The sequence below is a fragment of the Protopterus annectens genome, chromosome 9.part0 (assembly GCF_019279795.1).
Source record: "Protopterus annectens isolate FY-2018-M chromosome 9.part0, PAN1.0, whole genome shotgun sequence".
Taxonomy (NCBI): Eukaryota; Metazoa; Chordata; order Ceratodontiformes; family Protopteridae; genus Protopterus; species Protopterus annectens.
Genome location: NC_056743.1, coordinates 932,381,154 through 932,397,061, shown reverse-complemented (window position 1 = coordinate 932,397,061; position 15,908 = coordinate 932,381,154). Strand labels below are relative to the sequence as shown.

Genomic DNA, 15,908 nt, shown 5'->3' with positions numbered 1-15,908 from the left:
ACATTTCCCCCTCAGAGGGCAGATATAGCACTTCTCATAAGAGTCACTGTAGGTGTGTGTGTGGGGGGGGGGGTCTGCCATGACAGAGAATTAGCTGACCCTCAGGATCGGCAAGCTGGCTTTCTCTCTATCCCCTCACTCTCACCATCAGCACATGAGCATATAGGGGATTTTAGGCAGGAACGAACAGGCCACAGGGCTCTCGCCTTGCCTGGGAATTGCTGGCTCCTGAGATAGTGGAATGGGCCAATGAGCTGCAAGGAGGAGGAGCCATCTTTGTACTGATACAGGATACTAGAAGGAAAATTTCTCCTCCATACTTAAGGAAAATACAGTATAGTTTCCCAGATGTAAAAAACTATGTGAAAAAAGTACCATTAAATTGATAACTGTTGCCCAGATCTAAACAACAAGCAATGAAAAGATAGTCTAAGTTAGAATTCCTGAAAAGCAATGAATCCAGACACAGAATCACACATGATGGAGGAAGAGAAAGAAGGATGACAGCGGAGGTTGACAGAAGTAAGCCTGAAAGCACAATGTGCCACTTTCTCACATCCTCCTCGCAGCTGGTCCTGCTTAGATACTGCAGTCCCACTCTTAAAAGAGAGTTCTGCAAGAGCAGAATTCAGTACAAACAAACTGCAAAGGTACCCCAACAATAAACATACATTCAACTTTTCCCACAGCTGTAGCAGTGTATAAATCAATATGAGTGGTATATTTGCCTCTCTGCATTACTTGCAACTCCCTAATACCTTTCCTCTGCAGTGTTCCTGTGAAATACAAAAAGGTCAGCTGTGTGCATGACATTTTAATGTGAAAAGATGTACAGCTAAACATTCCAAAATCACAAGACGGGACTCCATACTCACTTGGTAGCTCAACAGTTAGTATCTGTTTCAGAAGCAGTAGTTCTTCTTCCAGCTCTAGGTTGGGGGAACCAAATACATCTCCTTCAGGCCATACTTCCCTGCAAGACAAAACAAACCACGAGTCACACTGACTGGCATTCACATCCCCAGGGTCCACAGCTAAAGAATTAAGAAATCAGATGAAATTCCCTGCAGGAATTATAATTTGGATTGTAATAAGCAAAAGCAACGAGGTTGTTTTTTGCAGAGTACATTCTTACTCTAAAGCATGCAAAGGAGTACCTGGAATAATACTGTTAAATGGGCAATAAACAGAATTCCATACAGTTTCTGGTAGAAAAGCAGGCAAAACCAACATACAGCAGAGAAACAGATTTTGTTGTCCATTAAGGACAATGCGGCCCATCAAATGCTTATGTGATCGTTCCACTTTCTCACACTCTGGACAAATTGCATTTACTTCATAACCATCAGCTTCTTTTGCTTCCCACTCAGCATTAAGAATTGTGTTACATCTGTCCTATCTATTCTGTAATTCTGCCACTGTTTTGATGCGGTCAACTTTTCAGGAAAGGTACACCAATTATTCCCCACACTTTAATGAAAAATGGCCTTGTATTATCTCCACATCTCTTTATCAAGCCCTTCAGGGTATAAACAGTGTCTTAATGTTCAAGCTTTCTAGAATAATATGATGCATCAATTATTTTTCTAAATCAGTACAGCAGCAGTAAAAGGTGTTGTGCCTCCCCCCAATCATCACCATAATAAGATCTCAGGGGAAAAAAAAAAAATATATATATATATATTTATATATATATATATATATATATTTATTTATTTATTTATATATATATGGTTTACTATCATTATCTAAAAAAAAAACACATCCGCGGTGGTGCAGCTGTAGCATTGTTGCCCCACAGCAAGAGGTTCTCCCGTTCGATTCTCGGATGGACTGCGGGGAGTGCCTTCTGTGTGGAGTTTGCATGTCCTCCCCACGGTTGGGTGGGCGTTTGAAAGACATGCGTAAATGGGTGTGCCTTCATTGAAGGTTGAACGTTGAGCTGGCACCTCGGCGTTCGTCAAAATCTACTGCCAATCATTAGCGGACTGGAGTTCCGCTGTGGCGACCCCCAACAGGGAAAAGCCGAAAGAGAACATCATCTCGAAAATAAAAAAAAAGTGTACTTATTAGCGAAGTGTTTTGCTGAAAGTACACAATACCGAATGTCCCTAATTTCGAAAAACAGCTGTTAATGCCGAAAATGTCAATGATGACATTTTCGGCATTTAACAATCCCACCCTTCCCTTAACTCCCTAACTAGCTAAACTATAATCCTGTTTATGCAGGGGGGCAAGCCACCTGTGCCCCCCACACACCCCCAACTTAATATTCCAACTCAGAGATCGCACTACAAGTGAGAAAAGGGATGTATTTCGCTAACTGCAGTGTACCGCAATCCCTTTACATAAGCGAATGTCATATTTGCAAATGCACAGTCCATTTGCAAACATGATGTTCGCTCATGTAACCTGAGCACATATGAAGTATTCGAACTTTTGTTGTTCGAATACTACATAACCGTGCAATTGCACAGCAGAATTTTAATGGTAAACCTATATATATATATATATATATATATATATATATATATATATATATATATATATATATATACATACATATATATATATACATATATATATATATATATATATATATCTATATAGATACACACGTACACACACACACACACACACACACACACACACACACACACACAATGGTTCCCTATCAGATCACTGAAGTTTCAAAACTCCGAAGACCATATGGCCAAGACCAACTCCTGGACTCACTAAACGTCCGTGCAGGACTAGCTTGGTCCTGCACAGAAGTGCCCGTTTAGGATCAGGACGGCAGAGCGCCATGCATACTAATAAGGTTCACTGCCAGAGCTACTAGGCTTACATGGAGCATGTATGACTGCAGGGGGCGTGTCTGAGAGCAGAACTCTCAGAATAAACATGCCCCTACAATGTAGAACAGCAGAAAGTGATAAGAAATGAGCGAGACCCGCTCATAGGTGTCCGCATATCCTCACCAACAGTTCCCCATGTGTACAACAGCAACAGTACATAAAAATTAAATGAAGAAACCCTTTTTTTTTTTTTTTTTTTTAATTCGAATACAGTTAACCGTAGGTGCGAGGGTGTGCACATCGCTTAGCTACGGTTAAAGCAGCTTAAAAGGCTGAAGAGGATAACAAGGAAGATATATGCAAATGAAGCAGCACAACAATAGTGTAGTGGGCAGAGCATTTGCCTAATGAGCAGGCATTTCCAGTTCGAGTCCCACTGCAGCACAGTCTATTTTACATGGCAAAGCACATTATAACCAATATTTTTGTTGCAAAACCCACTAAACATATTTATGAACTGGAGTACTGCAGGAAACGCACATGTGAAGTGTCAGTGTCGTAATGAATAAGGCATTAGTAAGCAGGATTAAGCACAAATAAGCAGTAGTAAGCATATGTAAGCACTAGTAAGCGTGTTTAAGTGCATTCGTGTGGGGGTAAGCACTGCCTACACAGGTTAAGCAATGTAGAAGCTAACTGAGTATAAGAGACCGTAACCAGAAGTTAGCATTGCTTACCTCTGCGCAAACCTGCTTACAACTGCTTTAACGTACCTTAATCACTCTGTATCCAATGGCCCGTGTTCTGCCCAGCAACAAAATAAGCAGCCTCTGCAAGGCTCGAACCCAAGACCCTGTACACTAGGGTCACAGTAGTTAACCACTAAGCCATCATAGCAGTACATAAGACTGAAGCTTCAACAAACAAACCCTCACCATAGGAAAATCTAACTGAACATGTGAAAGGATCTATGTACAGTGTGCTGATGTATAACCTGCTACATAACATAAATATGTGAAGTGGAGTACTGCAGTAAGGCCAGATGTGAGGTGTTATTGTAATAAAGTGTTGAAGTCCCCAGGACCCCATACAGTGTACGTACACATGAATCACGGATACCAGACACTGATATAACATGTAACGAATAATAAATCAATGCCAAATGGAAATTATAATGCTAATTAAATATTAAGCAATGCTAGGCATTGCACAGCTCAGCTTACTTAGTGTAAGCAATGTGTAGGCTGGCTAACTCAATCTGTCCAGTGGTATACCCCTTTAAGCAATGCCAACATTAGTTAAGCAGGTGTGTCCATAGCTTAGTCTTTTCAAAACCGCCCAATCATGGGAAAGTGTGGGAAATTGGGTGTATTTAAACCTCACAGGCACAAATACTTCCCATAACTGGTTGCAGCTCCCTACTGTAGGCAGAATGGCTGGAGTTGGGGAAGGCACTCGATTTAGAGCACAGCACTGGGGCACCCAGGAGTCCAGATTCATGGTATGGCTCCTGGTAAAATACCATGAGCAGAGGCTACTGCAGGGCCAGTACCAAGGCTCTCATTATAAAGTGGAGGCCTGGGACAGTCTCAGCGGTGACCTCACCAGTGCCTCTCTGGTATCCCCCGTCTGATGAGCAGGTCAGGCATCACCATGCTGACCTGAAGCAGTGGAGGGGGGATCTCGGAGCAGTGGATCCAAGAATCAAGGGAGATGGCCAATGCCCCAGTACTAAGTACTCATTCTACTATGTAGATCATGATCACCTAGCTTGTGTATACTATGGATAGGTAATGGCTAAATATCACTGTATTTCTCTGACAGCTGCAGATGAGTGGGCTGCGAACCAGCAAGTCCATGCTGCTAAGCTGCAAAGGCTGCGTCGCAAGGCAGGTTAGCAATAATCTTGCATGTACTGTCATAACAAATAAATATAACAGTTCTAGAAAGTGTTGTACCAGTATAAAATGTATTGTGTATGGGATGCACTGAATAAACTAGACAATATGGCAGGAAGACTGTCATATAGGTTGCGTGGAAATAAAGGTGTAATATCTTGTGAATAAAAGTATAACCCCTGGAGTGTTTGTGTACATTCTGCTTTCATATGTTGTTGTAGTGCCGCATTCTATAAATAGTACTGTTGTATTAAGCAGTGTTACCCACACTGTTGAATGCAGATAAAATGTGAAGGTAGTTCAGTATAACAATGTTGGATGTCCCAAGAGGTCAGTCATATTACACAACTGAAGGAGACTTAGACAGAAAACATTGGATTGCTTCACACCAGTTCCATGATAGCACAGTGTACTGTGATGTCAACTGTAATATTTTTACCACACACACAGCAGGGGTTTGAATCTCAGGAGTGGTAGTAAGTTGTATGCATAATCATACCCCACAACCGTACAGAGTCTGTGAGAATGTTCAGATAGAAAGCTGTATGCATAATTAGACCCAATAACTGTACAGAATTTGCTAGAATGTTCAGATAGTAAGCTGTAAGCATAATCATAACCATCAACTGTACAGACTGTGACAGAATGTTCAGGTAGTAAGCTGTATGCATAGTCATACCCCTCAACTGTTCTGATCTGTCCAGCATGTCCAGATAAATGGCCCAAATCTGCTGCCCAGTAACATGTTCCCCTGACAAATCAGTGTGATGATCCAAGAAATGTAGGCAGCTTTTACTGACATATAACTGATAGACCTGAACATAGTCAGATAATGTGTATTAGAACAAACCTGTCATTGTAGCATGTCACCCAAAGTGTATGATAGCTATTCTCAAAATATGTCACATTAACATTTGCATCCTGTCAAGCCTTGACCAGTGTGTGTGCATAACAGTTAGGTATGTGTATAACATCAACATGGAATCTGGGAGTATGTGTAGAATTTGTCAGGTAGTGTTAAAGATTTCCTCAACAGCTATAACAGGTAAGAGGTGTAGACTGTAGGTACAACACAGTTCACTTATATACTTGTCTACAAGCATGGAATCTGGGAGTATGTGTAGAAATTGTCAGATAGTGTTAACATTGATTTTTCTCAACAGCTATACCAGGTAAGAGGTGTAGACTACACGTAGATACTAATCTACAAACATACCATTGTACAAAGTAAGGACATTGGGTAGTGTAATAAAACATGTAAGGGACAGATCACTGCAGTGACTAAGAAAATTGTGAAAACTACAGGGGTATATTAGTTAATTGGACTCTCTCTCTCAACCCCCCACCACATGTGCTACAATAACCTAATTACATACCTCAATGGGTACATGTACACTCCAAACTTTTGTTCGGACATATGTCCTATTGGTTTATAAATATTCACATTTGGTTCTATGCATGTGCCATGTTAAAATACTCCCATATTGGTGGCTTGTTGCCATCATTGAAAACTGCATGCTGTTGTAATGGCCACTGTTGTCCCATATATGTATGTGTTCTGCTCACTCTGCAACTGTTGTAAATCTGGTGTCTTGGGTTAATGGGAATAACTATGCATGCTGTTCTAACTAATCCTGAATGCTGTTGACTATTACTAACTGATATCTTCCTTAAAAACTGCAACACCATAGCTCGCATGGGAAGGCTGATCCCAGCGGACCCACCTGTCCCACCTCAGCTGGCCATGGCACTGGGCACCAGCACATCTGGGGCCCAGCCTGGGGCCTCTCCCTCTGTTGGCCCTGCACCACCTTCGGGTGGAACTGATGCAGGGGATGGGGCTCGCCCCCCCCCCCCCGGAGCGAAGAGGTACCTGTCACCCGCCATCAGGTCTGGGCCGTGGTGTGTAACGAGCTCAACAAGGAGATACGAGACAAGCTACGCCAGCTTGAGGGCCACGTGGCACAATTAGAAGGTGAGCCTGCCCCTCCTACCCAGCACCAGAACAGCTAACTTTGGGGCCGTGAAGGTGCAGTGGTGACTGCCCATGGATGGGGACCTCAGTCCCACTGTTTCCATTTGGGGGCTCATGGGCTTGCAACTTCCAAACACCCCTACCCATCCAAGGTGTTTACCCCCCACGTGTCATATACCGCCCCTGTATGAGTCTTGTTTGTCTTGTCTGTTAACCTACCCAGCCTACCTCCCCAAATATACCTACTACCCCTCCCCAACATCCCACTCTCACCTGAAGAAAAAAAAGGGCAATATGTTCCAAAAAAAAATCTCGCCCCATACATAGCTGTCCATTTTGCACACGTGTTCACTGGACACATGCAATCCTGTCTAATTGGCATCACAACTTATTATTGTTGCCCTCACCCCCACCCAGGGGGGTTTGAGTGTCCAAATCTACCTCCAAATTCAGTGTATATGCACAGCTGTTGCTGTAGAAGAAATGGGCAGCTATGGACCTTCCCTACACCCTTCCTGCACATCCCTGGCTATTTTCCCTACTGTCTTTCCCTCTTTGTGCCCCTTTTTTCACCACTTTCCTATCAACCCCTTTTTCTTTTCTTTTAAAGAAATTAGCGCAGGGCTAAGCAGCAGTAAGCGGGTTTAAGCCTGTTTGTGTGGGGGTAAGCAGTGGCTACACATGTTAAGCAATTTAGAAGCTGAATGCAAAAAACTGTAACCAGAAGTTAGCATTGCTTAACTCCGCTCAAACCTTCTTACAACTGCTTTAAAGTGTCTTAATCACTCTGTATCCAACGGCCTGTGTTCTGCCCAGCAACAAAATAAACAACCTCTGCAAGGCTCAAACGCAGGACCCTGCACACCATAGACAAAGTGATTTACCACTAAGCCATGCCAGATATACATAAATCTGATGTATTCAAAAACATAACATCCAGCCCAGTCATGCAACAGTACAGAGAATGTATACCAACATCTAGATGTAAGTGTGTATGTAAATATATTAATATCAAAACAGATACAACATATCTATATATGTAGATATATATATATATATATATTTAGAAAAGGCCGCGGTGCTACAGCAGTTAGCATTGTCGCCTCACAGCAAGACGTTCTCCTGTTCGATTCACGGCTGGAGTGCCTTCTGTGTGGAGTCTGCATGTCCTCCCCACAGTCGAGTGACATTAAAGGCATGCAGGTAGGTGCGAGCGTGAATGGGCGTGCCTTCGTTGAAGGTTGAGTGTCGGGCTGGCAACTCGGCACCGTAAAAATCCACTGCCAATCATGAGCGGACTGGAGTTCCGCTGTGGTGACCCCTAACCAGGAAAAGCCAAAAGTCTTTATACACATATATATGGCCACACATCTGTAGATAGCAATGGAAGATTGACAAAAACAAATATGTCCACATGCACCATTAATCATTAATGGGGTTGAGACGCCCCAAACAATACAAGTCATGTACGAATAGGCATACCTCCCCACACACCACAGCCAAACACGTCCGCCCTGCAATACACTACCAAGTGTTACAAATCCCATAAGCAGGACCTGACATGACATAGGCACAAGATGTTAACAGTACTACAACCCACCTGTATGATGTCAGGCTGGTATTGGTAACATATCATGCAGTACAGTCTGGCTCCCATAGGAAATGTAAAATGTGGAAGCTATCAACATCCCCAGGATACATATACACAGACACATATATGCAGATATAGATATTTATATATATATATATATATATATATATATATATATATATATATATATATATATATATACACACACACATATACATACATATACATATATACACACACATACACACTTCTTTCTGCTTTTTCCCAGTTAGGGGTCACCACAGCGGATCACCTGTCCGCTCATGACTGGCAGTGGAGTTTTACAGTGTCGAGTTGCCAGCCCGGCGCCCAACCTTACACAGAAGGCACACACACTCATGCCTAGGGTCAATTTAGAGTGTCCAATCCACCTACAGCATGTCTTTGGGATGTGGGAGGAAACCGGAACACCCAGAGGAAACCCACACGACCACAGGGAGGACATGCAGACTCCGCACAGAAGGCACCCCAGCTGAGAATCGAACCGGAGAACCTCTTGCTATGAGGCGGCAACCTAACTGCTGCACACACACACACACACACACACACATATATATATATATATATATATATATACATACATATATATATATATATATATATATATATATATATATATATAGATAGATATACATGTGACTACACACACACACGCAGAGATATGTACAGTAGTAAGATACATATGTAGAAGGTGCAAACAATATGGAACAGCCAACTATGCCTACAGTTCACACCTGAACAACTGGACACTGTATGGGCTACCCATACAAATTACAATCGTTGCCTGCAACATATATCCACAGAGAGGTCATAGAAAAAACACCACACACAGGTTTGCAGAAATGGAAAACCTTTATTTGTGTACTATTACAGTTCTATATGCCATGTCATATAGCTGTTCAGATACGGACATCCATATAAACAGAGTAATGTAACTGTGAAACAGTTATACTAATACAGCAGTCTGGAAAGGTTCACAACTGTTGCTGTCCAGGCCAAGGCCTTCAAATTGTACAATAGTAAAGACAGACTGGGCCAAAGGATACCAAACAATCAACAGTATGCAATGCAAGTGTATAGTTCAGCAGCTTCTATCTACATTCTGTACAGAATCACTAGGTGGTAAAGACTTCAGTTGACCAAATGGGATGTAACTATTACATAACAAGGCATAACTGGCACCATCACAAGCACACTGACAAACAAAACAGTCTGTATGGCAGGACGCAGTAGGTCTGCATTAACCCAATTTATGTGAGTAATGTAAATATAGGTGAAGTATATGGTACTGTACATTAAGATCCCTTAAGGCAGCTCACCCCTGATAGCCTAGGTCATTTATGGTGCATCCCCCCCCCCAGATTCAATAATAGAGGGCCCATATACCACTGTTACATTCACTGGCCTCTGGAGTGCATAAGGGCACACTTGTATTGTGTAGGTGAAGCCCACACATATATGGCCCCAGCCCCACCGTATATGTGGGGGATACGAAAGCAGTGGACTGATGGCAGCAATAGCAGTGTGATATACACACAACCCACTACAGAACAACCCCTGACAGCATGCCATATGTGCAAAGCTTGGTATGTAGGTGGGGGACAGAGGCTGGAACACAGGTCCATATGTGGAAAATTGCTGCCATACACTAAGCAAGTCACTGGTGTTACAGGATAGTCTACAACATACCCTTAGCCAGGGAATTGAAGTTAGAAACATAAATGGATGTAGCCATGTACTGACACCACTAAACACACACACTGCCAGTGAAATATCTGACACAGGACCTGTGTGGTGGACAGAGAAAACTTGATAGGCACACCTCTGGCCACCAACAGGATAGGCCCACAGTTGAGAGCTATGCAGACAGACCGCATTCCAAGGTAAACTAGTATGTGTACACACACCCTGTAACACCAGTACTATACAAAGCATAACTCAACTCTACTCACACTCTGCCTGTAGTTCTGGAACCTGCTACAAATATGTAGCTGGCCTGAGTGTGCCAGTTCCCCTGGAAGAGGTATTGCTACCTGCTGTCTGTAACACTGATGCCCACACACAGAAAGGAGGTCCATCACATAGGAAAGGTAAAGGGCCCATGCCCACATGATGTAGGGATTTATAGTAGGTGGTTGCCATGACAGTGGTAACTGGATGTACTACATAGCAAGCTGCATGCAGTTAGCAAGTGTGGGACACTGATTGGTGCAGAAGCCATCACTTGATCAAGTGCATCATCTACTAAAGCCAGGTTGCAATCTACCCCAAGCAGCTCAATCCATTCACTGTGAAGAGAGAGAGAAAGCAAGCAAAAGCGGAAAAAAAAAACATACAGCTCAGCAAACTAACAGCTGGAAACGCAGGAATTTAGGCAGCTGCCATTCATAAATAATCATTCCCACAACAGGTATGTGAAGTAATATGTACATGTATTAGAATGTAGTACCTGGTCCATCGTAATGTGATAGATGAAGTGGAATGAGTTATATGTGCCATCACTTGTTGTTGTGATGATGTTCAATTGAACAACTGCTGTGGACAATAGTGTTGGTCCCTGTGGGTAGTGGGCCATAGCTGTTAACTGGGCAGGTCAGCTCTGACAGACAAGATGTAAGCCATCACAGTATGTGTTGTGTAATGGGGATTATGTATATGACGTGGCCAATAGCTGGTGGTGGAAGTAATACCATTATGATGGACATGTGGGAGCCACGGATCATCACTGGCATGATACTCAGGTGAATCTGTAATGTAACATGCCAGAATCCCATAGGTGTGTAATAGGGTTACCTGCAAACAGGTCCCACATATACCCCACTGTCATGCCATGTCTATATGTGGCACCTGTCTGTGTTGTACCAAGGCAGAAAAGTGCAGATGTGCAGGAAGGTGTTGTGAGATTGTGGAGTTGATGTCTGAATGTACCCCACATATAGGTATGCATATGTGTACATATGTCACATATATAATAAATAAGGATAAATGTATATCAGCATGTATGTCCAGAAATATACATATACCCATGTGTAGGCATATATATGTGCACATATATATAAATTCAGATATATCTACACATACATAGATATATACCTACATGCACGTCTACATATGTACAAACACACATACAAACAGATATGTATGTAAAGACATGTCCCCTATATCACTACCAGAATTATGTGTGCTATGTGCAAGGCAGCAGCACACATAGCAATACACACATATATCTACAGCTGGCAGTGTGTGCACCATGGACAGGTATGTCACATGTTAGTCCCTTCTTAGCACCACATTGTCCCCATCTGTGAAGTATGCAATGGGAATATGGGGAAGTATGGCAGATACACACGTGGAGGTGGTCAGGATTGGTAGATATAGAGGACAGTCTACAGGGGTGGTATGTGACACATGGTGGGTAAACACCGTGGATGGTGTTTGTGGTATGTGATGTGGACGCCCCATGGTCCCCAATATGGGTACAATGGGAACAAGGCTCCCAACAACTGCCACTCACAGCAGCAGTCCACATCTTGAAGGTGCCAGGTCTGGAGGATGAGCAGGAGGAACATGTTGGCCATGTGAATGTGTACTGATGCCTCAGACTGATGTAGCACATCCCTCAGGTGTCTGCAGTGCCCGGTATGGAACAGACCCTAGATCTGAGCTCAGAAGACAGGAACATGTTGGTGTGTGCCCTGGGGGGGGGTAACATCCCCTGGGTGATTCCACCTGATGGTATTGCTGTAACAGCACACGAGGCCCCAGGTTGGCACACACATGTTATATGGCCAGGTATCCTTGTCAGATGGGTGTGGAGAGGTGGATCAGATGGCCAACAGAACATATACATGTTATTGTGTCACTGTTATAGTACATCTGTTGGTAGTAATAGTCTACACAATCCTGGTACATGTCCAACAGCATTCATAGATCCCCCCCAATAACACAGAATGTCAGATGTGCAGCAATCTCAGAGCAGCCATACCACTGGCATATATGTAACCATAGTGGCCCTGACAATGGCATGTAAGTGAATAGTCTGTAACAGGCCAGCAATGTTAGTGTCCACACAGGGGACATGGCTACAATCACATAGCAGAAGGTGTGGTACAATACACAATCTGTCCAAACGGCAGTTAAGCTGTAGGAATACCTAATGAGTTGTGTGTACAGCCTGTTGAAGCTGTCATGGTAGGGGGGGGTGACAGAGATGTGCATTACGAACTGTGGTAACCTTACAATATGAGTTGCTCAGGACTGTTTCTATCTTCAGGTCTTTCAGGCAAGATGTCACACATCAGGCTACCCATGTATTCAGCGGATGAAAATGAGGTCACCATCAACCACCTGGTACAGCACTACCAGGTTCTCTTTGGCAGGACAGCCCATGACCAGCAGGAGAGGTCCGCCCTGTGGAACAATCTAGTCCACAGGGTCAATGATGTCAGCCTGCAGTTATGAGCAGGTCTGGCATCATTGCAGTGACCTGCTTCTCAATGCCCGTTGGCTTGCTGCTGCAGTCCGGGGTATCACCTCACCACGGGGGGCACGCCATCCATCCCCCCATGTGTGAAGGAGCTCCTGGCCAGCCTCATGGCACCTGCCCATCCGGAACACCAACAATTACTGGACCCCTTCGTGGAGGTGGGTGTCACCCACACACCAGCCGAGGAGCGTGCAGGTAAGGACATAGGGCACATCAGTAGACCAATGTGTAATTATCCGCACTGGTACAGGTAGATCCATGCATATCTGACATGTCATAGATATATTGTGTTGCTGCACTGTAGTGAAAAACAGATGTCCAGATGTGGTAGTATTGTGGGAATTTACCATTGATGTATGGTACTACTGCACCCAGCCTGCAGCAGTGCCACAGGTGTGGCCACTGACAATGCATCTCTCACCCTCTTATGTAGGTCCCTCCGGGGCAACAACAAGGCAGCAGCCTGTAGCTGGTATGTCTCATGTAGATGCATGCCAACACACCGGACATGTAATGGTGATGGTATATTCCATGCACATAACTAACACACCTACCCTGAATGCATGCTGTACATGTGCATGTACTGTTGCTGTGAAATGCATGGTCTCACAGGGGCGACCATGATGGGGATTTGAAAGGGTATGTCACAACACCTGCATGACAACTAACCTCATGTAATTGCAGAATGTGTCGACAGGGAGTAACATACTGTTGGTAGACATGGCCTACAGTCATGACATGTTCTGAACAACACCCATATACAGTGCAACACCACTGCATATACCTGTAGGGCAATGCCAACTGCTGTAGAGATACACTATGGCATACAGCATTACAGTAGTCTACATTATCAGTTGGGTCTAGGCTGCAACATGTGGTGTTCAGTATATGGGACACTGCAAGTTGACACAAACGTATAGGGCTTACCTGTCATGCATCTGCATAAAAGCTGAATAAGGGGGGGTATCAGCATGACACACTAGTGCACTGCAGCAGGGATCCTAAGGATGGTAGAAATGGCTCTATCTGCATATAGTCAGGTTCAGGACCTGTGGCAGCTGTAACCCTACCTACACCGCAATAGTGATGGAACTGTGTGAACACCATGCGATGTGCACATTTGTAGACCTTGCAATCATGCAGAATAGAGGGACACGTGTAGGGTAGGCTGAACATACACTGGCAACTGCAGAAGGCCCACGCTGGTATACCCCTGCCATGAGCAGTGACTGCTGCAGTACACACAAGAGGTGTGATAAACCGTCATGATAAGGGTGTGCAAACATATGCCCACATGGTGTGTATGCATTGCGTTCAGCAGCCACACAACTAACACAATCTGTAGACACTGCATGTGAAAGTACAGGACATATGTTACATACAGAGCTTGTGTACTGCTAAGATATGCAGTGCTGTGGTCCATGGCAGATCACGGATGCGTAGGTTGTACACCTGTGAGTTGTGGTGCACAGTACATGGCAGGGTGCAGAACAGGTGCATAGCAATACTGTGTACACGGGTGCAGTGGTATGCAGGGGAAGGGGCATCACCTAATCACAGCACATGCATCATACATCTGTATACTGTTGTTAGCAGTGATTGACTATAGCTGAACTGCATGATGTTCTGTACCATATGTTCTGCATGTTGGCAGATGGGTAATAGGAGGACTGTGTGTACAGTCATTGTGCAACCACACTTGTATGTGTGAGTGTGTGTGTGTGTGCGCGCGCATCCTGGTGATTAGTTTTCCTGCAAGATCACTTTGGTGAATTGGTTGGAGGTAGATGCCTGTATGATGCATGTGTGCATTTGAGTGTGTGGCCATGTATGCACATGTGTGATTGTGGGGTGTTCATATGGCTGTACCCCCCTTGGGACCGTGCAGTACATGGATTTGGAGTGCCACATTACACACCAGGAATATCTGTCATGTACTCACAGGACAGCAAATAGTATAATATGGTCTGTAGCATGGAACAGGCACCCAGAGGGAAGGTAGACTCCAGGAACACACTTAATATTGCAGTCAGCAGAGAGGTCAACTACAACCCATGTATGCACTCTACAGATGCATTGGGGAAGTAAAAGTCAACACCAGAGAGTGTATCCAAACATTACAGCTGACACATGATGGGCCGACAAAGCAGCATATCTGGCATGTACTGAGCATTGCATGTTGAGAAACCCAAAATACCAGTAATTTTCGGGATTCTGAAAATTCACAAAGGCTTGGACCCCTTGAGATTTAGGCCTATTGTTTCAGGGGCAGGAAGCATCACTGAACCCTTAGGTAAATTCATTGACCATGTTACTAAGCAACTCATCCCACTTTTAGATCACGCCTGCAAAGACTCCTGGGATTTTTCTCAGAGACATTCAACCTTCCTTTTTCTCATCTGAACTCCTTATGATAACTATAGACATCAAAGACCTGTTTCCTAGTATACCCCACCCAGCAGGGCTCGAGTGGTTTAACGATTTCTTAACCACTGAAACTAATCTCAACAATAAGGTGACTGGCCTTCTAGTGGAGTTTATGGAAATTTTATTACAGAACAATTTTATATTCTTTAATGGTGAGCTTTTTAGACAAAGGAAAGGAGTGGCCATGGGTGCCTCATGCGCTTCTTTTTATGCCAACGCTGTTTTGCACAGATGGGAACGTATGTTCATTTTTTCTTCTTCTTGGGTTCAATATTTAACTTATTATAGAAGATACCTAGACGACGTCTGTATTTTATGGAATGGGACCCTCAATCAGTTTGAGGATTTTTTTAGTTATATCAATTCCACTACCCCCTTCTTGGTGTTCACTCACAACATTAACAAGCACGAATTTCACTATCTTGACGTGACTTTATATAAAGATTATAACAACTCAACATTCCTTTATAAACTTTACAGGAAACCTACTTTTTCTAATTCTTTTCTGCATTTTCAAAGTGCACACCCATTTTATCAGAAAAAAGGCATTGTTAAGAGCCAGTTCATTAGAGCCTCTAGGATGTGCAGCTCCACTGTTGATTTTTTGGATGAAATACATTTTCTGCATTCCATGTTTGTAGACAGGGGATACCCTCTCTCCCTTATCACCTCCTTAGCTAAGGAAGTGATTGAT

At 43.6% G+C, this 15,908-nt stretch overlaps 1 protein-coding gene across 1 annotated transcript in view; it reads right to left on the bottom strand.

The window, feature by feature from the left end:
- The window catches only part of TIMELESS (timeless circadian regulator), a 955,757-nt gene that overhangs the window by 455,438 nt on the left and 484,411 nt on the right, over nt 1-15,908 (bottom strand). Inside the window, exon 16 of the mRNA XM_044083673.1 lies at nt 876-973. Coding sequence (XP_043939608.1) covers nt 876-973 — 98 coding nt within the window. The remainder of the gene's footprint in view (nt 1-875; nt 974-15,908) is intronic.